The sequence below is a fragment of the Triplophysa rosa genome, linkage group LG4 (genome assembly GCF_024868665.1).
Source record: "Triplophysa rosa linkage group LG4, Trosa_1v2, whole genome shotgun sequence".
Taxonomy (NCBI): Eukaryota; Metazoa; Chordata; class Actinopteri; order Cypriniformes; family Nemacheilidae; genus Triplophysa; species Triplophysa rosa.
This window is the reverse complement of record NC_079893.1, coordinates 23768230-23791733: the sequence shown is the minus strand read 5'-3', so window position 1 is coordinate 23791733 and position 23504 is coordinate 23768230. Positions and strand designations below refer to the sequence as shown.

Below are 23504 nucleotides of genomic sequence, written 5' to 3'. Positions count from 1 at the left end.
CAATTTAAGCTAAACAATGTATAGAAGTCATTATATTACAACTTTACACAGAAAAAGATGATTTTATAACACATATTAAAACTGGTTTAAGTGCACACTGCACAGGGGAGTCAGATATGTTTATGTAGTCTATTTGTAATAAGAATATTTTTAAGACGTTCTTTTTTTACGGCAAATAATACAGTGTACTGTAATGTTTTACTCCAATAAACCGTATTTTCATATGTTTTTACCTGTTAAATGTACGGTCTTACTCCGTAAAACTAATTACAGCTTTCCACTGTAAATTCTACGGGTTTCGCATGTTTTATGAAATACAGTTTTATACTGTAGCATTTATACGGTATTTTACTGTTAAATCTACTGACATTTTTTACAGTGTAGGCCTACTGCTATTTCATACTTATAATGCATGGCAGTTTTATTTGTGTTTCTATATCACAAACATCATGTTTTACTGCTGTAACGGTTTTACCGGATTAATAAAAAAACATCTTTTGTCTTCGAAAATGTCTAAAATGTAATATGGCGGGGCTGTTGACGTATCACAGCAGCGGTGCAAAGCGGCCAATGTGTTATGTCTATGACTAGTATACCCTTATACAATACAATATTTAAAGGGGTCATATGATTTGACTAAGACCGCCCAAATGTATACGCAAGTAAGGTGGGCGTACCTGTCAGTACAAATGCTTTGGATCCTGATGTTCCAAATATGGTAAGAGGCGTTACATTTCCGTCACACGCTTGCAGTATTCGACCAATCACTACGCACTGGTTAACTGGCCAATCATAGCACACCTCGCTTTTCAGAGCGATGAGCTTTGTAAAAAATCAGCGCGTTTCAGAGAGGCGGGGCAAAGAGGAGATACAAACATGCACGGTATGTGGAAAATACAGCGTTTTTAAACCTTAAATCGTGTATACACATTGCATTACATCTAAAACAAATGATAATATTCGCTTTAGCCGTGTCATATGACCCCTTTAAACCTTTCCACATTACTGTACAGTATAAATGTTGCAGTTTTACTCTCGAAAAGAATGCTGTCCATTTGCATTTTCTGTAAAATATAGGCTGCAGTATCGCTGTAGGCTACACATTGACTACTGAGTCACGGCTGTTTATAATTACTTTTCTGGAGGAAAAGCTAAAACGTTTTCTCATAGATTCCCTGAGAATACCAGAAAACCTTAACACATTTAGGCTACTTGGGAGTTTCACTTTGAAGTGTATTTTTTCAACTTTCAATAGTGTTTGGCTTCTCAGAGTGAATAGTGAATCCTATTTTCTTTTCCCACTTTCAGTTAACTGATCATTTTTAAGGAATATGAAGCTGTTTTATATAGGGTTGGGAATCGAAAATCAATTCCAATTTGGAATCGGAATCGAAAGGCTAGGAATCGGATCGGAATCGAAAGGAATAGGAATCGGATACTTGAGATTAAAATTTGAATTCCTCTTATCAATTCCTGTGTGCATATTTTCAGAAAAGTACATGCGTTCAATAAAAGCCCTTATGAAAATTATCAATATTTTTTACTATAGTAAGCATAGTTTAGCTATAAAATTTGCATTAAAGCACAGGAATCACGAATTAACCATAGTTGCATTATAGTAACTGCAGTTTAACCATGATGTAGTTCAACCATGATAATACAAATTGTAATAAATCAGAAAAGATGTGTTTCTATGTGTAAATATACACAAAACGGTGCTCATAAATAAATATATATATATATATATATATATATATATATACAGTATACTGCAAACAAGTCAATAAGCAGGCTAAATGACCATACAGGTTGTTTTACTTCAACTGTGGAATCGAAACTGGGAATCGATAAGAATCGAAATCGATAAGCAGAATCAGAATTGGAATCAGAATCGATAAAATTGAAACGATTCCCAACCCTAGTTTTATATCCTTCCACAAAGTCACCATCAAAATTGCTGGTTTTATTTGCAATCTTTACCAGGTTATTCCTTCGTGCCTTGCAGCTTTTATATATAGCTCATCTTGTGTACAAAACACCTCCAAAGGTACAGCTGAAATGTTATTGATATAGAATAATTTATAGCATTACAAAAAAATAGAACCGGATATTATTACTGAATAATAATAAAAAACACTGGCTGAGAGGCCTACCTTCGAACATGCAACCATTGACATGTCCTATATCATTTCGGTAACTCTTTACAATGTTGTGTTTGTTAACAGTAGTAAATGCATTAGCTAACATTAGCTAACAATGAATAATTTAGTTGATCAGTGAGTAATCCTTGTTAATGTTAATGTCAATACAGTTATTCATGTTAGTTCATGGTGCATTAACTTAATGTTAACAGACAAAATATTTGATTTTAAAAACGTTTTACATTGTCATTACAGTATCGTTTATTTTAGTTGACATTATTAAAGTACAAAGAGCTTGCATAGTATGCATTTTTTATTGATCTTTTCTCAATTAGATGCTGAAAACTTGGATCATTCTTGCAGCTGCTAGTTGTGCGGGTAACTATTTGCACACACTTTCACACACTAAAAACCTCATTGAACACACTTGAAAGGATGAATACACTTAAGGTGCGGTATGCATTCTTTACAACTGTGATGCAAGTAGAATCATGCGTTGTGTTGAAAGAAAAGACCTAACAAAAACCTATGGGTGCACTATGGTACATCTTTATTCAGTGCATTCTTGTGTTCTTGTAGGAGTTAGCAACATCAAGGTCATGAGTTTGATCACACAAAAAACTGATGTATATCTATAATACACTGAATAAAAGCATGTGCAAATGTAACAAACCAAGAATTATTTCTCTGCAGTCTCTGCAGTCTACACATCCCGGAAGCAGATAAACCATGGTGATTATTTGAGTCTGGATCTTCCCGAAAGGACAGATAAATTGGAGTTTGCTTCTGCTGATGAGGAAACCCGTATTACTATCTGGAAGCAGCAGATTATCTCACCTAGTAAAGCCAGTAAAGGCACGGTGTACTCCTCCAGTGATGGCTGGACCTTCCAACTCAGGCATATTACGTTTGATGACGAGGGAACATACACCCTGTTCAATTCGTGGAATACCATAATCTCCACCTACACGGTAAAGGTCAACAGTAAGTGAATGAATACTTTTCCTCCCACATCACCTTCATCTGATCAGAACAATATCTTTGTGACGTACTGTAGCTTAGGAACTTCAAGGTCATATGCGTTTGATTCCCAGGGAACGCACAGCCGATAAACTGTATTTTTTTTTCAATAAAAGCATCAACCAAATGCATGACTGTGTCTGAGGAATACAATTCCTCTCATTTTTTCACTCTTGCTTGTTTTTTCTCTCCCGTATAGCCAAAAGAAACATGATTGAATGCATCCCAGGTGAAACCCTCAGCATATCTCTGGAAGGAATCAAACCGGTTGATGCCACTCTTCGCTTTCACAGCAACCATTCAGTTGTCACCCTGGTGGAGAACGGAAACCCTGTGGGTAATGCAGACCCAAACTACATCAACCGACTTAAAGTAACCAGTGAAAGGATCAAGGTGCTTAATGTCAACGTGTCAGATGTGGGCAGATACCAACTCACCGATCACAAAAGTCGACTTGTGTCAAACAATACAATGATATTAGTGGGTAAGTATGGCATTTCTCCAAAATGCTGTGAAAACAAAATATAACTGTTTTTGATTTGTTTTGAAGGTTTGCGCTGTGTACCATGAGTAACCTTTTCATATTTACTTTAAATCTGAAAAATGGCTCTGAGCTCTTGTAGCATGAACAGTCATCAGTTTTTAAATTATTAAGATTGTTTTGATAGTTTATTGTTTAATACATACATTCACTAGGGTTAGTGATCATATATTTTCTTTCTGCTCTTGATTGTCTGTTTTTGCTTTTTCTATTTAGATCAACACAATTTCACTCCAAATAAAAGTCTTATAGCTCTGATTCTTCTCGGGATTCCGGGGAGCATCTGCTTCTGCTGCAGGAAGAGAATCTGTAAAAGGTGTAGGAACAATAAATCACAAACAGATAATGACAACACCCTCAATCCCCTGCCTGAGTCTGTACCAATCTGCCATCCAGTGACTGATCCCTCACAGGTAACATCATCTGATCTAAGACTCACAAACCAGACAAAAGACACAGCAACACCAGAATCAGAAAAAAAATAGTTTGTTTTATTCACAAGTAACCATTTATTTAGTGCCTGATGTGGTGGCACTGTCAGTAGCCTAATAGTTACTGATTTGATGCCCTACAACAATGGTAAAGTAGTAAAATGTAAAAAATACTGTCAGAAATATCAAGGCATGTATGATACATAGATGAAATAAATGTCTAGATTAATAATAGATATAATAGATCATAGCAGATCATAGTGTCTTTGTCTGTCAAACGCTTCAAAACAGCAGGAAAATTTCAATAAAATAGATAAAAACACTACAAAAATCATTCAAATGACTTGCACACTCACATTTAGTCATTGTACATCTTTGTAGAGTATTGAAGAATGTTTGTCTCTTTACATTTATCTGTTTACAGTTCAGTTTGTAATTAACATTAGTCCATATTTATTATATTGGGTTTCTTATTTTAGGGTTATACGGCTGGCTATCCCACTCTTCCAGACCAGGGTCAGAATCACTTTCCTCCTCCAAACCAAGGTCAGACTCAATATCCTCCACCAGACCCAAGTCAGATTCAGTATCCTCCTCCACCACAATGGAGCGGACAACCTGCTGTTCATCCTAACCCTGTAAGTTCAAATACAAACACATTTATTCAATTAAAGTGTTTTATTTTCTCAGACAAGCTCATGACACGTACATATACAGCATGGATGTATGGATGTTTGTATGTATGTAAAAGAGTAACATTAAAATGAAATCCATTCCATTAAGATATTGACTCGGGGTGCCCCCCTCGTGGGTGTTAGCAATTTCTTACTGGGTTCTCTACTGACAAGTTAAAAGCTCACACACAATATATATTTGTGTATTTATACACACAGGATTGTGCCAAAGTCTTAGGCCATCTCTTTATGAAGATACAAACGAAAATACAGGAAAAATGTATAGAAAAAAAACACAGTTTTCAAAACGAATTAGCTTCTTTTAGCAGTATTTAGTGTGACCCTCCTTGGCACTAAGTACATCTTGAACTCTTTGGGGGTGACTGTGAAGTCATTAGATTAGAATTGGAAAATAAGGTTCCATTTAGATTCCATCTAGGTTTAAGAGAACCATGTTCCTGTTATTGCTCAAGTGAAGGAATGCCACACTAAATACTTGTCACTTTAGCCTATAAAAGCTGTTTTTTAACATTGCATACCATACATTTACTGTATTGTCTTGTTGTATTCTAATAAGAAGATATATTTATGGTCATTGTTCCATTGCTTAAACGCCACTTCTGGAAATCTTATGGTGGTCAAACACTTTTGCACAGCTCATAAATATACTCAAACCCACACAAAATAGTTGCAATATGTTGTATGTTGTGTATATACTGTATACGTGTGTGTGTGTTTATTAAACCTATAATTTTTTATGTTGTTCCAGAGCTTTAATCCCGAGTATGCGCCACAGAACCCTGTTTATCCTCCTGGACCTGTAGGACCCCCAGCCCAGCCCCCCCAGTGGAATGTTTCTCCAAACCAGTACAACCCACCTGCACCTGTGGTACATCTAAAATCTTAACTGCATGCTTTACTATATGCTTACCTTTCTATCGACTTGTAACATATAATAAAATATGTTTAAGACAGTTTGAAGTGTTTCGCGTAAAAGACACAGAATTATTACTTACAGTAGTACATACAAGAGACTAAATAATAGAGAGAGTACTAAATAATTGTTTCTTGTATTGAAACGTGGACACAAATAACATAATTTCATGTGTATATTTCAAATAATGCTGTGCGTTTGTGCAGAATTACAATCCACTGATGAACAGCGCTCCATCTGGGCCTCAACCCACAACATACAATATAACATACAATGACTCGTCTACTGCTGCATCACTGCTAGCACCTCAGCCCGAGGTAATGCATATCATCTTTCTTAGATCATTTCAGAGGGTCATATTAAAAGACTTCAACAGCACCAACCTAATGTATGTCTTTTCCTCTTATGAATAGTCTGATGCACCCAGAGTTTCCGTTGATGTCTTGAACTCCTCAGACTCAGCTGGTGTCCATTTTGACATTGACAAAGGGAAATCTTCCACCAGCAATTTCCTGTAGTTGCCTGAACTGCCTTCACTAGCCACGTAAATGCTTGGTGTGCAAAGAAAGAAACAAAAATACACAGATTTGTTAATGCAAAATCCAAGACTTTTTTCCAAGACCGTTTTACTTAGCCTTGATATTGTCGATTAATACATTGGTCAGTATTGGTTATCACTGTAAAGAGCAACGTAAATGACTGTATTTGAGCTAAAAGTACTACCTCTACATTAATGAAGATGGTGTTTGCCATTGCGACTCAGTGTGTTCCTTAAAACTGTGACCAGCAGTTTTTTGCTACAGGCTGAATTGCGCCTCACATTCATCAAATGGCTAAAACTTCAAAAATAATCTTCCTTCAGGATTTCTCTTTTCGTAAATCATTTTCTTTTTGAAATAAAAATTTGAGTCCAATCTTTACAGTTTTTATAGTGCAGTAAGTACTTTTTACATTTTTGTCACCACCATGCAAAACAACTTCCAAAGATGTTAAATGTCATTCTTTTTTGCTTGTCCTGTCTAATAGGTATGAAATGTTAAAAAATGATAGTTATATACTATGTGGGCAACTTTCTGCTGCATGAAGTTATAGCTTCAGGAACGAGCATAACTATTTATATAAATAGTTCTTTATTTGTTTTCTAAATAACACGTTACAATTAGTGTATGTATGTTTTTCTATTAGCTTAACAATTAATAATTATAACAAACAGCATGTCAGCTTAATGCATGGTTTGCCTTTTATTGTAGTAAAAAAAAAACAAAGCGTTTATACTTGAATCCTACTATTATTTTACTTACCTGTGCCTGTAATCACTGTAATAGTTTGTAAATACAGTTTGTGTATAACATGCATACTGATGCCTTACTAACAATAAAAATATATAGGCCTACCAATGTACTAATGTAGCCCACTAGCTGTAACACTGCCCAAACTGCCTTAGAACCCATTCTCACTTTTTTTCAATTTCTTTTGAATTGTGTACGTCTACAGGTTATCTTAAATTTTTTAGGCTGTTTTCATTTCTATTGTTAAATGCTGAATGGGACATGTATAGACTGTTTTGCAGAACATAATCAACACTGTTCCTGAAGCTTCCCGTTTCCGTTTTTTAACCCTAAACTTTAGGAAAAAATACAACCAACATGAAATCTACAACTGAATCAAAATGTTAAACAAACATTTATAAGAAATAATTATAAACATAAAATTGAATTGAAACAGGAGCAGTGTTGCTTACATCTTGCAAAATGCTAATGTTTTTTTACAAACCATATGCAGTTATTAATCACTTAGACTATAATAGCAAGAATGATAATAAACAATGACATGGTAAATATTATGAATAGTCATGTCAATTATGTGTAAAATCTATACACCCATAACAATAAAAATGTTTAAATACAGCCATGGAAAAAATTAAGAGACCATTCCAAATTTTCATTTAATCATCATTTCTAGATGTATTGTGGTCAGTCCAGTGTCTGTTAAATTTCAACCAATTAAAACCTCAGAAGAGACAAAGTCATCAAACAGCCATGTGAAGACTGACAATATGACAAGACACATGAAAACTAATAAAAATCGAGGTTATCACATTAAAAATATTTTTTGAACTTTTCCTAAATACATGTACAAATATGACTGTTGTAGGCTATTGCTTAAAAGTAAATATGAACTTGTTTTCTTTGCTGTATTTAAGGTCTGAAAAAATACAGAGCATTTTTCTTATTTTGACCTTCATTTTCTGCAATTAAGTGCAGAAAAAAATCACAATAGTCACAATAACTTGCAAAATTTCACACTCAAAATGAACATCTGCTACAAATAGAAAGAGCAAGTCATTTTAAGACTAGGTGAAGATTTCATCCTTACTACACTTTTCTTCTTTCCATATCTCTCAACCCTCTCTCCACATCTTGACTTTGTCCTTTTTAAGTAGATACACACGTTGCTTGTTAAACAAAGAACCTATAGGAACTTGTAAATCAATTGTACCGTAATGTTCAACATTCACAGCTCATAAGTCCCTTGCTTTCTTCCACTTACCTTTATGGTTTAGAAACTCTTCATTACACTGCCATCTAGTGACACACAAAGAACATCGATTGATTGACAGACTTGCAACATTTCCCACAATAAACACCACACAAATAAATTCCATAAAAGGCCATGCTTGATATTACGTTTCCTTTTAGGATGTTGGGTAAAAGTATAAAAATATCAAATATAATATAATACTCTATGATTAAGAAGCATCCAGGTCGAGACAAAATCAAGGTTTATAATATTTAACAAAACAATAGCTTGGAGATTATGACTTTATCTCGCATGCAGACAAACAGCCTGATTTTGTTTTTAAAAATAAAAGCATTACTGGCTTCTAAAGCTTGTTTGGCATGAAATTGAATTGATTAATTTGGCCTATGCTTCAAAGTAAGACCAGATGGGGCAGCATAAACGAATGGCTCTTCAGAAGTTGAATGTCATTTCAGCTGAATCAAAAATCATTGCAGCTCACTGAGTTTACAGTCAATTTAAATTCTATAAATGTATGGGTTCACTGAGGGGAAGCAACTTAACCATGTCCAAGCATGTTTCCCAACTCACAGGCTGTATAGAGATCTAATTCCATCATAGTTTCCTAAATTGACAACCACCTTCAAATGATTGTTAAATCATGCATAAAAAGCACTCGGTGTACAAAATCGTGTCTGAGAAATTGTTGCCTGAGAAATAGATGTCTCTGTAAAAAAGAACTCAACCAAAGCTGATCTAACTTTTTGGAAAGCGATTCACAAACTAAACTTCAAACACGTTAAGCTGCATGTAAACCTCTTCCTGATTAATTTGTAGTGATGTAAAAATGTGTATGTAAAGCACAACCGACATGCCTCACAATTAAGCGTGACGTCACAGCAAATGCAGGAACTCTTTGTGGTGAACCACTTCTCAACTAGCTTCCACAGAAGAGGTAAAGCTTGTAAAAACACGTACATTTTCGTACGTACATATCTTAATGCTACATCATGTATTCTAAGGAACTGTGTGCATTAGTTTGGGCAGCATCCTTTAATATTCCAACACGACAGTTCCCCTGCACTGTACATTTTTTAAAGTAGTTTCAACTAATTATTTATGTGCATACATGCGTGCATGTGTTCTAAAGATGATGAAATTCAAGTGTGTGTGTGTGTTCAAAAGATGATGAAATTCTGACTTGAGAGTACAGACATACTGTACATTTTTGTAGATGTTGAAATGGTCTCTTTAATGCTTCTTAAAGAAATTATATAAAAGCTTCTATCTATCAGTGTTTTAAGCAGTAATTATATTTTAATAGAAACATTAGCATTTCTGTGATGGTTTCTATTGTTTTTTTCTGCAGGGATGTGACGGCAGTGGCATAACTTTGTTTTTGAAAAATGGTGGGGACAAGGACGACCCCACTAAACAAGCAAGATTAATACGATTTATAGCAGAGGAAACAAAATGTCATTTCAGACATCAAATAGATCAGTCTCTGTGTGCTCTCTAGACAGTCTTTTGTTTTGAATAAAGCTCACGAAACTACTATACTTTTTTAAAAGTTGTTCATCAAATACAATGTGATTTTCATTCATCTTCAGACAATAACAACAGTATAGTGAGAACAATGACGATTTATAGCAATAGAGATTTATAGCAAGTGCTGGGTGTTTGACTTTGATTTTAAGGAATGATTATTTGTCTTACCTTTCCTTGATAGGCTATATAGCCTAGCGGTATATTTACATAACATTTTAATAATATGAAATAAAAAATATACGTCTTTTATTCTTTATCATATTTATAGCATAACAACACTTGAAATAACGCTAAAACAGACTGTTTATTCTTCTTTGATTAACTTGAACGCATTAAAGACATTTTCTCAATGTTTATATATAATGCGCTATTCCGCAATATCCCTTCCAAAGTGAATATTTAACTATACAGTGTCATGGCTCTGCTTCATTTAGTCATGTTTTTCTTGGTCCTGTAGCAGAGTCATGACAAAGCCTTTGGTTATGTGTGGAGAGAAACATATTATTGTCCTTTTGACAATAATATACGTTCTCTCCAGTGTCTCGTCTCTGTTCCCGCCATCTCGTTTCCTCGTTAACTTTCCCTGAGTGTTTTATTACCCACACCTGCCCCGTGTCGTTATCCCTCGTTTGTCTTCCCTATATATACCCTCTTGTTTCTTTGTCCTGTGCTCGTGTATTACGTTGTGTCTGCGTTGTGTTAGTGCTCATGTTCCTGTGTTACCCTGGTTCCTGTTCTGTGCCTTGTCCTTTATTCGTGAGTTGTGTTTTTAGTCTTAGTCACCCTGCCGTGTTTTTTTTTTTGTAAGACGTTGTGTCGTGCCTTGTTTTGTTAGTTTGTTTTTGCCCCCCGTGGGAAGTGTTTTGTTTCAGTTTTTTATCTCAGTTTCGTTTTCCCTATTGTGGGTGTTTTTGTTTTGTGTTAATAATAATAAATATTATCTGTTAACCCCTTCACTGCTGCCTGTGCTTGGGTTCTTCTTCTGCCAATCCTTGACAATACAGCATCTGTCAATTTGATCAGTCTGCAAGCCACAGACAGAAGCTTCAAACTGGAGGCGAAAGTTGATGCTCATTACGGTTAGTAGAAGTAGCCTACTGACTAAATGTTTGTGGGTTTAGGGTGTGCTTTATGATTCTGCATGCTGGGAAATTTGTTGTCTGATCAGCTCTTACTATGAAAGTGCCCACTTCATTAAAATTGATAGGAAATAGCTAAATGCCTAATATAAACGGCTTTATTTATTCTAAGAAGATATTTGGAAGAATGTCAGTAACCAAATAGATCTCATTCACCATTTACTGCCAGGGAAAATAAATACTATGGGAGTCAATGGGGATGAGATCTGTTTGGTTACACTATAAAACAACCAATAGAATCTACTCAATAAAATGTTGGTAACAATTTGCACTCGCCTTGTTAGAGTACATTCTATCCTTTAGGGTATTCTATATTTTTTAGGAAAGAGTATCTAAATATGAGCTATAACAACCTAAAAGAAATGGGGTAAAGTCTAACTAATACATTATACAGCTAATTACTTACAAAAAAAATTGAATCATTTACTTTTTATTTAACATGTAACAAGTTTCTGCATACTTTGCAGAGTCAATTCATTTCCAATAAAATAAAACACAACTCTATAATATAAAACTGCTACTCGAGTTCTCCCTGCATGGTCTTCTGATGTTTAGTTTGAAGATCAATCTGTTTTGTGTTTAGCAGAACAAAGAAATGTATACAGGTTTGAAACAACCTGAAGGTGAGTAAATGATGACAGAACTATCCCTTTAACGATGCGCGGTTTCAGAAACAGCTGCGGAGTTCCAGTGAAAAATGGTTGCAGTGGGCGGGGCATACTGAGGTTCGCTACACCCACTGGGCGTGACTTTGTTACGAGCAAATAAATAGAATGGAAATTGTAATTTGTCAACACGCAACACAAGGTGTTGCGCGAACCTTGGCGCAACTTGACCAGACCCCCACAGGAACCATTCGAAGACACACCAATCCAGCAACAACACAATTTGTATAGAGACTTCTGACCATGGTTAAATCGTCAATTTACAGCGGAAAAATGCATCATAAAATTGACGAAATTGTGAGTACTCGATCTATTGTACTTTTGCTGTTATAATTGCTCACATCAGTGCAAACCAAAGCTTATTATGGATTTGAAAACGGTTGGTTCCAGTCCTTGATTCTGATTGTTCAACAATTACCGCTGTACCTGTATTACTGAGCATCCCATCCTTTCACACCAGGGGTCTTCAATATACTTTTCTTTGCAGGCCAGATTCCAAAACTATAAATATTATGCGGGCCATTTTTTTTACCATATCATAATTTTATAATATTTTGTATTTCTGTTGTGTTATTTATTGCATTTTGTTCCTTTTATGCGGTTTTCTGTTGCTGTTACTTCGCCAATGGGTCATATATTAAAACATGCACATATTGCATCCAGTATTTGTGCCTTTTCATTAATATTTTAAATAAAAGGGATATTGTCTTTTTAATTGTATTTTATATTCCTTAATGCATTAGTTTACCCCAAAATTAAATTGCTGTTAATTTACTCACCCCCACTTCCAAGATGTGGGTGGCATTGTTTTTTCAAGATTTATGAAGATGGTTGAATTAATGAAAGTCAAATTAATAAAAGTAAAAAACGTTAATACATGCAGCACAAAAGTAATCCCTGCCCATTGCAGTGGTGTAAAGTATTGGAGTAAATGTAATTCGTTACTGTACTTAAGTATATTTTTGGCTACTTTGTAGTTGAGTATTAAAGATATTAGCAACTTTTACTCTCTACTTGACTACATTTTTGAACAAGTATATGTACTCTTTACTCCACTACATTTGTAATGACTAATGCAATTACACATTACATTTTGCATGGCACCTATCTTTTTTTTGCAGCAGTTTATTTTTGCTACAGAAGAATTAATATTGCCATTTACAGGGCATTGAAGGTACTTCTTGTGAATTTTGCCCTTACTTATTAATGTGAATACGAGTGCATTATCAGGTAGTTGACAATCGCTGGCTTTGACTTTTTAATTTTACCTAACATTATTTTATTTATCCTTTGTATTGAAGAGACGTTTTTGAAGAATGTTGGCTTACTTATGAGCACTTGAGCTTAAATGAGACTTGGGTGTTTGTAATAGATGTAGGTTATGGTGTCGACCATGATTTGTTGCAATTTTGAGGTGTTCAGTCTTATTATGATTTAAGAAAATAAATGAGATTGCTCTCCTCACGAATCGACTGTTTCTTGTTTTTCACTGACAAGTCTCTTAAGTGTTGAGGACTAGTGCTGATTTGAGCCTACATTCAGTATGAGTAAAATTCTCAAGTACTGTTAAAATCAGATACTCGAAGACTTTTACTGAAGTCGTTTTGGAATTGGTGACTTGTAACTTGTAATGGAGTAATTTTCACTGCAAGGTATCTGTACTTTTACTTAAGTATGGTTTTCAGGTACTCTTTACACCTCTGGCCCATTGACGTTAAACTGGCGTCGTATAAAGCGAATCAATTGCTCGAACGCTTTTATCATAGATATGGCTATTATTGCATCTTCGTTAATTCCTATCGCATTTTCGGGTGAATCCAATCGCATTCATGTACCCCACGCACTTAGAAGGGCAGATCCTTTGAAGTGCAAGTTCTGGAGGGAGATGAACAGCTGTTTTCGTAAATATAGCTGTTTAAATCATATGATCATGAATGCAGTAATAAAAACAACAGTTTTACCCTTATCTTAGACAACAGCTCACGTGGTGTACCCTTCCAGAAGAACTTTCAAGGGCAGAAGACGCGTTATTGATCGCGACCTATAGCGTGCGCAAACCGACTGACTGTGGCTGTGTGTTGCCAGTTATAACGTTGTAAATAACATTAAGTTTCTTCGACAGACATATCAAATTGCTTTATAAGACGTCAATCGTTACTTTCGTATGTAGCAGCGTTTTGGACTATCAAATATGTTGCGTCTCAGGAGGTTCGTTTCTTAAAGCACACCGTTCTTAAACTTCGGTCAGCCAGTCAAACCAGCCCTCACGTTGGTTTTTGTGCGCGCATATATTAGAGATTACGGTTTATTAGAAACCGCGTTCGCGGGAAGATGAGCTGTGTCTTGGTTCTGAAGGCTGCTACGACACCGAGACTGTCTCATTTCATAAAAGCAGGCATGACACTCCGTATGCACCCTTCTAATGCAACCTACTTTCACGAGAATTCGGAGGACACATGAGGTGTATCCTTAGTTGCTAGAGATAACCCACAATTCTTTGCGTCGGCCAACGTCTGTTATTTGAATACAGCTGCACATTCAAGCAAATATGTGGCGTTTAAATGTTAACAGTTCACAAATGCCCTTGGTCTGAAGCTCCCTGCAAGATTTCCCCAATGGAGTAAAGATGATCATGAGAAAGGTTAAAGATCAGGCCAGAACTACACGGAAGAAGCATGTTAATGATTTCAAGACAGTTGGGAACACAGTTAGCAAGCAAACCATTGGTAACGCGCTATGCCACAATAGATTGAAATCCTGAAGCACCCGCAAGGTCCTCCTGCCCAAGAAGGCCCGCCTGGCTCATCTGAAGTTTGACAATGAACATCAAAATGATTAAGAAAAGGCTTTGGAGAAAGTGCTGGCACTGCTGTGAGACCAAAATTGACTCATGTATTTGGAGGGAGAGAAATGCTGACCATGACCCCAAGAACACCATCCCTACAGAGAAGCACAGTGTGGGAAACATTCTGCTTTAGGGCTTTTTCTCTGCTACGGGTACAGAATGACTTCACCGCCTTGATGAGCTGAGGAACGGGCCCATGTACCGTAAAATCTTGGACAAGAACCTCTTCCCCTTAACTAGATCATTGAAAATGGGTCGTGGATGTGCCTTTAACATGACAAAGACCCAAAACGTATTGTCTTGTATTGCTATTGGCAATATAAGACAACCAAAGAGTGGCTTAAGGAGAAGCACATTAAATGTCCTAGTCAGTCTCTAGACCCTAGTCCTATAGAACATCTGTGAAAGAGGCTAAAACTCCAATTTGCTGAGCGACAGCCAAGAAACCTTAAAGATTGACAGAGGAGTAGACTAAAATGTATCCTGACACATGTGCAAACCTGGTGACCAACTATCAGAAATGTCTGACCTCTGTGCTTGCCAACAAGGTTTTCTCCACCAAGTACAAAGGTATCTTTTCTCGGGATCAAATAATTATTTCACTGACTGAAATGCAAATCAATTTATAACCTTTATATAACATTTTCCCCTGATTTTTTTATATTCTGTCTCTATCAGTTAAAATAAACCCACCATAAAAGTTATAGACCCTTCATTTCTTTGTAAGCAGGCAAACTTACAAAATCAGCAGGGGATCAAATAATTATTTCCCTCACTGTAGCTTCGCCTTTTGTTGTTGTTTCAAAAGTGCACCATATAGCGGTCCAAATATTCCATATTGTGGCTTTAAGCCCTCCTTTGGCCTAAATAGTCTGTCATTCTTTCTTTTGAAGTGGAAGTGGAACACACCTACAGTATCCCTATACACTTGTCCACAAGCCAAGACAGGCAGCAAAAAAACTAAACTTACAGTCCATTGTTCCAGTCTCTGAATGAATAATGAGTATAAACACTTTTCTGCAGCAGACAGCTGAAGTAATTAAAATGGTGCTTTTTCCCATTTTAAATATATGCAGTAGGCTGAACTCATCCAAAACAGTGGAATAGTAATGGCTGTGTTACTGTAAAATTATTACACCCCCCCAATTAAATCCCGACTGCCCTAAAATTTTATTTAAAGCAATTTCAAATTGAAACTGATTTTTTAATAATATCATTAACTTGTTAAAATTGTGACATTTTTACAGTGTAATAAAATACTTTATTTATTCTAAAAGGTGGAGGGAATGGGGGTGCTGTGAGGGGCCTCCAAAATAAATTTTGCCTAGAGCCTCCAAATGTTTTAAACCGGCCCTGCATAGAATATAATTATAGTCTATGTGTAGCATTAAGATTGGCACTCATGAAAGTGACATAGATCAGCGCGTCATCGCTATCTCTCCTTGAGTTTACTGTGTGCGCGCACAAGGTATATTGCACAAAAAATAAAAGTGTATTTTCACAACTTTCTGAACTTGATCCGATTCGTAAAGGTGTTGTCTGTACTATGCTAGATGTACGATAAAACTGCATTTAAATTCCCAGTGAAATTAAAAATGACAATTCTTATTTTTTCATGAAATATTGCAGAGTTTGTAGAAAATAACTTGTGATTATAAATGTGGGTCATTTTCTTTTTACGATTCATGTACCCTCATAATCTTCAGTTAAAATCTGAAAATGTACTTCCACCCTGAAATGACTATCCATCTGAAATGACGTAATTTAGACGGATTGGCCGGATCATCCGTTAACTCCTCCCCTTCAGCTGTCAATCTGCTGCCAGTTTAATTTCAAAATCAATGCAACAGCTGTTTTTACACATCCAATCAATTGGCAGTGAAAAACGCAAGCCACGCCCACTAATTTTCTCCTTTGAAATTCTTTTTCACTCGGAAATGTGTCAGAAAAAGAAGTAAAAACAATCGCAACTTCCGGTTCACGGGGACTTTAAAATACCTCGCGCCACCTAAGCGCTAAGGATTTGAAGCGTCGCCGCACGCGCAAAAGACGCAAAATGTGAATCACCCCTTCGGTTGAAGAAGTGCGTGTCTGATAAAAAGTGAAGAGAGATACTATTTTCTATGTGTTTATGCATATAGCATATTTATACTTATTCTATGGTCTATCTTTAATATATTATACACATTGTATATCTTCAATTTTAGCCTTATAGTCTTTCTACAAGTCTCCCACAAAGTTCAATTGTTCACCTCATGAGTTATCTACAGAGAAATCTCCCCTAATTTCCGACCATGTCTACACCGCATTACAAAAAAACTATTTGTGTTCATTGTAACTGTTGTGTAACTTGAATAAAAAGCAGGTTCTCATGTAAAATCAGATTTGAAAACAGCTGGTAAATTAAAAAGCTGCAGACAGAGTTTGTATAATTAATATAAGAAGTGGAGTACAAGATAAGACTCTAAAACAAGAAAGATCATACAGTACCAGCTTTGTACATACAATAAAGAGATATGAGGGTTGGGGTTGGAATCTAGATATAGATTGTAATATCAATATAAACATTCAATAAATCAAAATATGGGGGGTTGTGGCCTAATGGTTAGAGAGTCGGACTCATGACCAGAAGGTTGCCGGTTCGATTCCCAGGGCCGGCGGGTAACAACTGAGGTGCCCTTGAGCAAGGCACCTTACCCCTACTTGCTCCCCGGGCGCTGTAGTGATAGCTGCCCACTGCTCCGGGGGTACGTGTGTTCACCACTTGCTGTGCGTGTGTTCACTACTCTCTGGATGGGTTAAATGCAGAGGTCACATTTCGTTGCCTTGTACATGTGCAATGACAATAAATTGAATCTAAATCTAAATCAAAATATTATGTTAAAATCAAGTGTTAGTGGGCAAAAACACGTTTCCACTGGCTACAGCAAGTAGGCTATATTGTGGGAAGCACTGACTTTTGTCCATATCGTGTAGCTCATCTTGTTTACTAAAAAAAAAAAAACACCCCCATGAAATATGTCCTAAAACCACCCCCACACAATACTTGTGTAATAATAATCTCCAATAGTAATCTATCTTTTCTCAATTAGATACTGAAAATTTGGATCATTCTTGCAGCTGTTAGTTGTGCAGGTAAGTAGTTGCACACATTTTCACGCACAAAAAACCTTAGAACATTAAAATGATGAATAGACTAAAGGTACAGTATACCTGTAAAATTTTTACAACTGCGAGACAAGTAGAATCATGTGAAAAATAAAACAAAACAAAAACCTCTATTTGTTGTCTTTGCAGTTTATGATGTACCCAGCATCTTCAAACTACAAATTCACATAGTATATGGTAGCCTAGGCCAGGCATTTAAAGAAAAATGATGCAATGTATAAGTTTATTGCATTGTGAGTAAATGTATCAGAAATGTTTCCCTTAGTCTCTGCAGTCCACGCAACTCAGAAGGAGGTATTACATGGGAATGATCTGACTCTGGATATTCCCGATAGGACAGAGAAATTGAAGTTCATTTCTGATGATGAGAAAAGACATAGTACTATCTGGGTACGGAATGGTAAAGTCCTTAAAGGCCAGAAATTACGTGTTGTGTCGCATGTTACGTTTGATCATGCGGGAACATACACTCTGTTAAATGCATGGAATAATGAAATCTCCAGCTACACGGTAAAGGTCAAGGGTAAGTGATTGAATCCTTTTCCTCCTACATCACCTTCATATCAAGTCAAGTCAGCTTTTATTGTCATTCCAATATGTAGGCCTACAGACATACAAAGGAATGTAAATCTTGTGCCAATAAAATGTTGCTTATCTTTTTAACGCTGTCTTGTTTTTAATTTTTTTGTCATTCTCTCCCTTAAAGGGAAAAACAAAACCATGAAATGTGCCCCAGGTGAAACTCTCGACATATCTCTGGAGGGAATTAAGCTGGAGAATGCCACACTTTTCTTTTACAACAATGGTTCAATTGTCACCCTGGTGAAGAGTGGAGAGCCAGTGGCTAGTAGAGACCCAAACTACATCAACCGACTTAAAGTAACCAGTGAAACCATCAATGTGCTTAATGTCAATGTGTCAGATGTGGGCGAATACATACTCAAAGATCCTAAACGTCGAATTGTGTCAAAGAGTAAATTGATAGTTGGTAAGAATCACATTTAATCCAAAATGCTGTGAAAATAACACGAAGGAATATTTTTGATTTGTTTTAGAGATTTGTGGTGTGTACCGTTTCTTTTAACATATTTTCATCTGTGCTCTTGTCTGTGTCTTTGCATTTTCTATATAGAACGCCACAGTCCTACCTCGAATAAGAAGGCTCTTATAGCTCTGGTTCTTCTCGTGATTCCGGTCATTATCTGCTGTTACTGCATGATGAAAATCTGTTGTACGGATGATAAATCAAACACAGCAAATACCAACACCCTTAATGGCCAGCCTGAGTCTGTACCAATGTGTCAGACAGTGACTGATCCCTCACAGGTAAGATCTTCTGAATCATGTAGATAAATAAGGGTAACACACATATCACAAAATTCACACAGCAGCACATTATAGTGTCTTTACCTTCAATCTCTCCAAAAGAGCTTGAAGTAAATATATTTTTGTTAATAGACATATTTTGTAAATAGTTTTTTCAGACTGAAAACCAATAAAGAAAACATTTGTAGCTTTACATTTTTACTCTACACTTGTCATAAACACCAGTTACTATTTCTTATTTTATTTTTATGTTTTAGTGTTATCCCACTCTTCCAGTCCAAGGTCAGTTTCAATATCCTCCTCCACCACAATGGAATGGACAACCTGCTGTTCCTCCTTACCCTGTGAGTTCAAATACAAACACATTTACATCTATTCATTTCAATTAATTAGTTTTATAAACCATTTTGCAAGATGTAAACAACACAGAAGCATTTAGTGTTTCAGTTTTTGACCTCTAAATTAAAATGTTAAGCAAACATGTTTAAGATACTGTATATATAGGCCTCTAACTTATTATGTACACTCTAAGAAGAAAAGGTTCAAAAATGAACTTTTTGAGGTTCCTGGAGATTGCAACTGTGGGGGAACCTTAAAGGTTCATTTTTGAACCTTTTTATAAAGGTTCCAATAGGCCCTTTTCACATGACGTCACGCATCTTCTGAAGCAGTGTTTGCTTACTTCCGCCAGCGCTACTTCTCTGCGGGAGATGTAATGTTATCTCTTTTACTTGTTTATTAGTGAAGGTTCAGCGGTTATTTTTTCCTCACGACCCGATCAAAACTTCTTCTTGGTTTTTACCGGCAGCTTGCAGCCATTGTGTTGCACTACTGCCATCTGCTGGTGATCGTCAACTTCTCCGTTTAGTCAAGTCATATTCTTGCTATAAGTCCTGGTAGCTAGATTCCAGTTGTTTTTGTTAAACATACCTGCATTTTACTGAGAAATCTCCGGTATAATGGCGAACCGGAACTTGGAATACACTGCTTTGCAAAACGCGCAAGTTAACTGACGTCATTGTGAAAACGGTCTGTTGGAACCCTCTCTTAAAGGTGCATTAAAGAACTAGCAGAGTTCCTTTTGGAACCCTTTTCTAGTCACCATTTCAGTAGTATTATTATTACTATTGTTATTGTTATTATTATTATATTAAAGCAATAAGCCCCGCGAAGCAGTGGGTTACAGTGCATTTTATAGCAGCAAAGGTAGTTGTGCCTAAAACCCCCTTAGCTGTTATAAAATGCACTGTAACCCACTGCTTCGCGGGGCTTATTGCTTTTATAAAACGGTTATTCCATATGCGTAGCAAGGTTTCATAAAATAAAGTAAATAAAGTGATATTTAGGCTATGTAAGGCAGTCAGCCGTTATAAATCGGGATATTTTATAATGGCTTAGAACTCGGCTCAGCCAATCAGAATCAAGGACCAGAACTGACCGTTTTATAATACACATTATACTATAACAACATTTCATAAAACATGACACAACACCATGATTCTCCATTAAATATTTATTGCGTACATGAAAAAATGATAGACAAAACACAAAATTTATATTTTACATCTGATTGTGATATGTATGACATTCACAAAGTAAAATAATTATGAAATAAAGTAACACCACCTCACTGCATATAGATTTATTTTAACAAACAAAAATTCCCATTTTAATCTGTAATATGTGGACATTTACTCACCATCATATTTCAAACCCTCCTGACTTTCTTTCCTTAGCATAGCACAAGAGAGAAAATGTTGCATTTTGACTAGTGTTTTTGTATGTAAGTGAATGGTGACTTTGTCAGTAACATTCTTCCTAACATCAGCCCTAAACAGAGAGAAAGTTCATAAACTGATGTGCAGAGCTATGTAAATCCCAGTTGTATGATCCTTCAGTACTGCAGGATGACCGTTTCAGGACCACAGTCAGTTTTGAAAAAAAGTGCATTAATAAGTAATACAAATACAACACTAAGAAATTACCTTTTGCCCATCAGCTGCCACATTGCACTGATGTAGACTTCACTGACACCTGAGAGAAAGAAAAACAGACAAATTAAACTAACAATTAACTTTAACACCTCCAACTCTGTAATTTTAGATGTAGAGCTTAATGACATCTCACACAGTAGATCACAGTAGAGTGATATGTATCATCAATAAACATCAAGATGCCAAAGATTTGGACAAATTGTATTCTGATGTTTTAGCATCTTAGGGTGCGTTTATATTTGGCATTAACATGCGATCTGTATCTGGATGTTGTCCACATACAAATTGAAAAGACAAGTGTAAACGTGCTTCTGATAGGAATGTCATCCGATCATGACACACAAAACTAATTTCAAACAATTGAACAATTACAACATATTTTTTCTACGGCTTTAATACTGAGTATGCTCCACAGAACCCTATTTATCAGCCCCCCCAGCTGAATGTTCCTCCAAACCAGTACTACCCACCTGCACCTGTGGTACATCTTATACCTTTCTGATTACTTGTTACGTACAATAAAATGTTACAGAAAGTTGGAAGTGTTTTGCGTAAAGAACACAGAATCATTACTCTGCAGGATATTCTGCTACATACTTTATACAGTACTAAAGCATAGTTGCTTGTATTGAAACATACCCACAAATGACACCCTTTCATGTGTACTGTATAATGTTGTGTTTGTGCAGAACTGCAATCCACTGATGAACATCGCTTCACCTGGGCTTTATCCCACAACTGCATGACTGTAAAACTCTCAGACTGAGGTAACATTTTCTTTCTTACAGCCCCAAAATCCCTAAGTGTCATATTATTATTATACATATTTTTTAAGTTTCCTGCACTCATATTCTAGTCTTTATGATATTTCTCACCTGATTTGTGACCCTTAAAATTAAATTGATTTTTTTTTGCTTATGTTTCTTTAAGACCGCAAAAACCTAATATCGGTCTTTTTCTATTATGAATAGTCTGATGGACAGATTCTCCAGACTATTCAGAAGGAAAGTCTTCTACTATGTATGTACTTGTATGTACAAACATGCAAAATCCAGAACTTTAAAAAGGTTTAGCCTATACTGTTTTATTAAACCTTTATATTGCAGATTATTAAAAATAGATTGGTCAGTATTAGTTATCAAGTAAAGAGCATTGTTTAATGCTCTTTAGTTTAAGAGCAAGCTTGTGTGTATTTTTCTCATTTTCTTTAATTACTTTTAAATCCTTTATTTTTTGGGAATCCAGTCTTCACTGTTTTTAATACAATGCGTACTTTGTAGATTCTTTGTAACTACTACACAAAACAGCTTCCAAAGATGTTACATCTAATTCTTTTCATACCTCATATATTCTGTGCTGTCTTTAGGTATGAACTGTTAAAAATGCATGGTTATTGTCTGCTGTGGCCAGCTTCTGTAGTCAGCTCCAGGAAATAGCGAAGTAAAAAGTAATGGTTTTGATATTTTTTAATAAATCATTTATGTAAATTTTCAATCTTCAATATTTTTTAATCTTTTTTGTTAGAATTTTTTTGCCTATGGCATCTTGGAATAAATATTCTGTCATCGTTTACTCACCCTAGAGTTGTTCCAAACCTGTATAAATTTCTACGTTCTGTTGAACACAAAGATATTTGGAATGATGTTAGCAACTGAGTGCTGGGGACTGTGATGAAAAGAACAAACAATAACATGGTAGTTATTATGAATATTCAAGTAAAATCCTCAGCTTTAAATAAATATTTTAGACTATTAAGAAAACAATACTTGTAACCAATACTAGAAAATATTTCAAGATACCACAGAATCAAGTCTGAATTTAACCAACTATGCAACTATTAATCATTTGCATTTTGTAAATGGCTGTCTTCAGGCCACCTTCGTATTGCATTAGATTTAGACTAAGGGAGCGCAAGTGAGCACAAATGGAATAGGATCTTACAGCTGGGGATGGAATTATTATAATAGAGAATAAAATGAATATACATGAATATAAATAATGTTCTACAAAATACGTGTTGTGTAACTTGTTCTGGGGAATATTAATCATTTGTTAAGCATACTGAAAATGCACACAGTATTTAGTAATTAAAAGTTTGAATTAAACGGAAAAAGGAAGGTGCATAAACTTCAAACATTGTGTTTGTGACTTTAAACTTTCTTTCTTTCTGTTGAACTGCAGTGTAAACGTGATTTGCTTTTATACACAATTTTACAGGTACATCGGTACTTGTTCCAGTACACTGTACATTCACGTATACTGAATAAAATCTTTCTACATAACGTAAAGAACATTCTGTGAAGATATAACCTTGATATCTTGATTTTGACTAAGGACATGTCAAAGAATAAAAACAATATTTAGGAGCTTTCACTATGGGGTGTCAAAATCATTAATTTCAGCATTATAAATTACATTTGAGCACTATATACCAAAATCTATCACTTACAGAGATAAACAAACATTAACACATCTATAGGCTCACCCTCAAGACAAGTCAATTATCTACTTCGAACTAATATGAGACTGAACATGATCTAAACCTTGGATTGGAACAT

The 23504-nt window shown here is 35.7% G+C and overlaps 2 protein-coding genes across 2 annotated transcripts in view; both read left to right on the top strand.

The window, feature by feature from the left end:
• Positions 1-6353, top strand: part of LOC130553692 (formin-J-like) — a 12445-nt gene extending 6092 nt beyond the window's left edge. The window contains exons 2-9 of the mRNA XM_057332812.1: positions 2477-2519; positions 2835-3125; positions 3361-3645; positions 3919-4115; positions 4613-4771; positions 5577-5696; positions 5948-6058; positions 6155-6353. Of these exons, the coding sequence (XP_057188795.1) occupies positions 2477-2519; positions 2835-3125; positions 3361-3645; positions 3919-4115; positions 4613-4771; positions 5577-5696; positions 5948-6058; positions 6155-6259 (1311 nt within the window). The 3' untranslated portion in view covers positions 6260-6353. The remainder of the gene's footprint in view (positions 1-2476; positions 2520-2834; positions 3126-3360; positions 3646-3918; positions 4116-4612; positions 4772-5576; positions 5697-5947; positions 6059-6154) is intronic.
• An 11525-nt stretch (positions 6354-17878) lies between these two features.
• Positions 17879-23453, top strand: LOC130553028 (uncharacterized). The gene is made up of 6 exons (XM_057331765.1): positions 17879-18149; positions 18333-18614; positions 18759-18952; positions 19210-19296; positions 21362-21427; positions 21636-23453. Exons 1-6 carry the CDS (start codon positions 17879-17881, stop codon positions 21690-21692), a joined length of 957 nt encoding a protein of 318 aa, XP_057187748.1. The 3' UTR covers positions 21693-23453.
• Positions 23454-23504: the final 51 nt, after the last annotated feature.

Bases quoted from the DNA above. Each gene is read 5' to 3' on its own strand.
- LOC130553028 (XM_057331765.1), top strand. From the start codon at position 17,879: ATGTTTCCCTTAGTCTCTGCAGTCCACGCAACTCAGAAGGAGGTATTA. The intron at 18,953-19,209 runs GTAAGATCTTCT...TTTATGTTTTAG, and splicing joins CAGTGACTGATCCCTCACAG to TGTTATCCCACTCTTCCAGT. The intron at 19,297-21,361 runs GTGAGTTCAAAT...TATGCTCCACAG, and splicing joins CTGCTGTTCCTCCTTACCCT to AACCCTATTTATCAGCCCCC.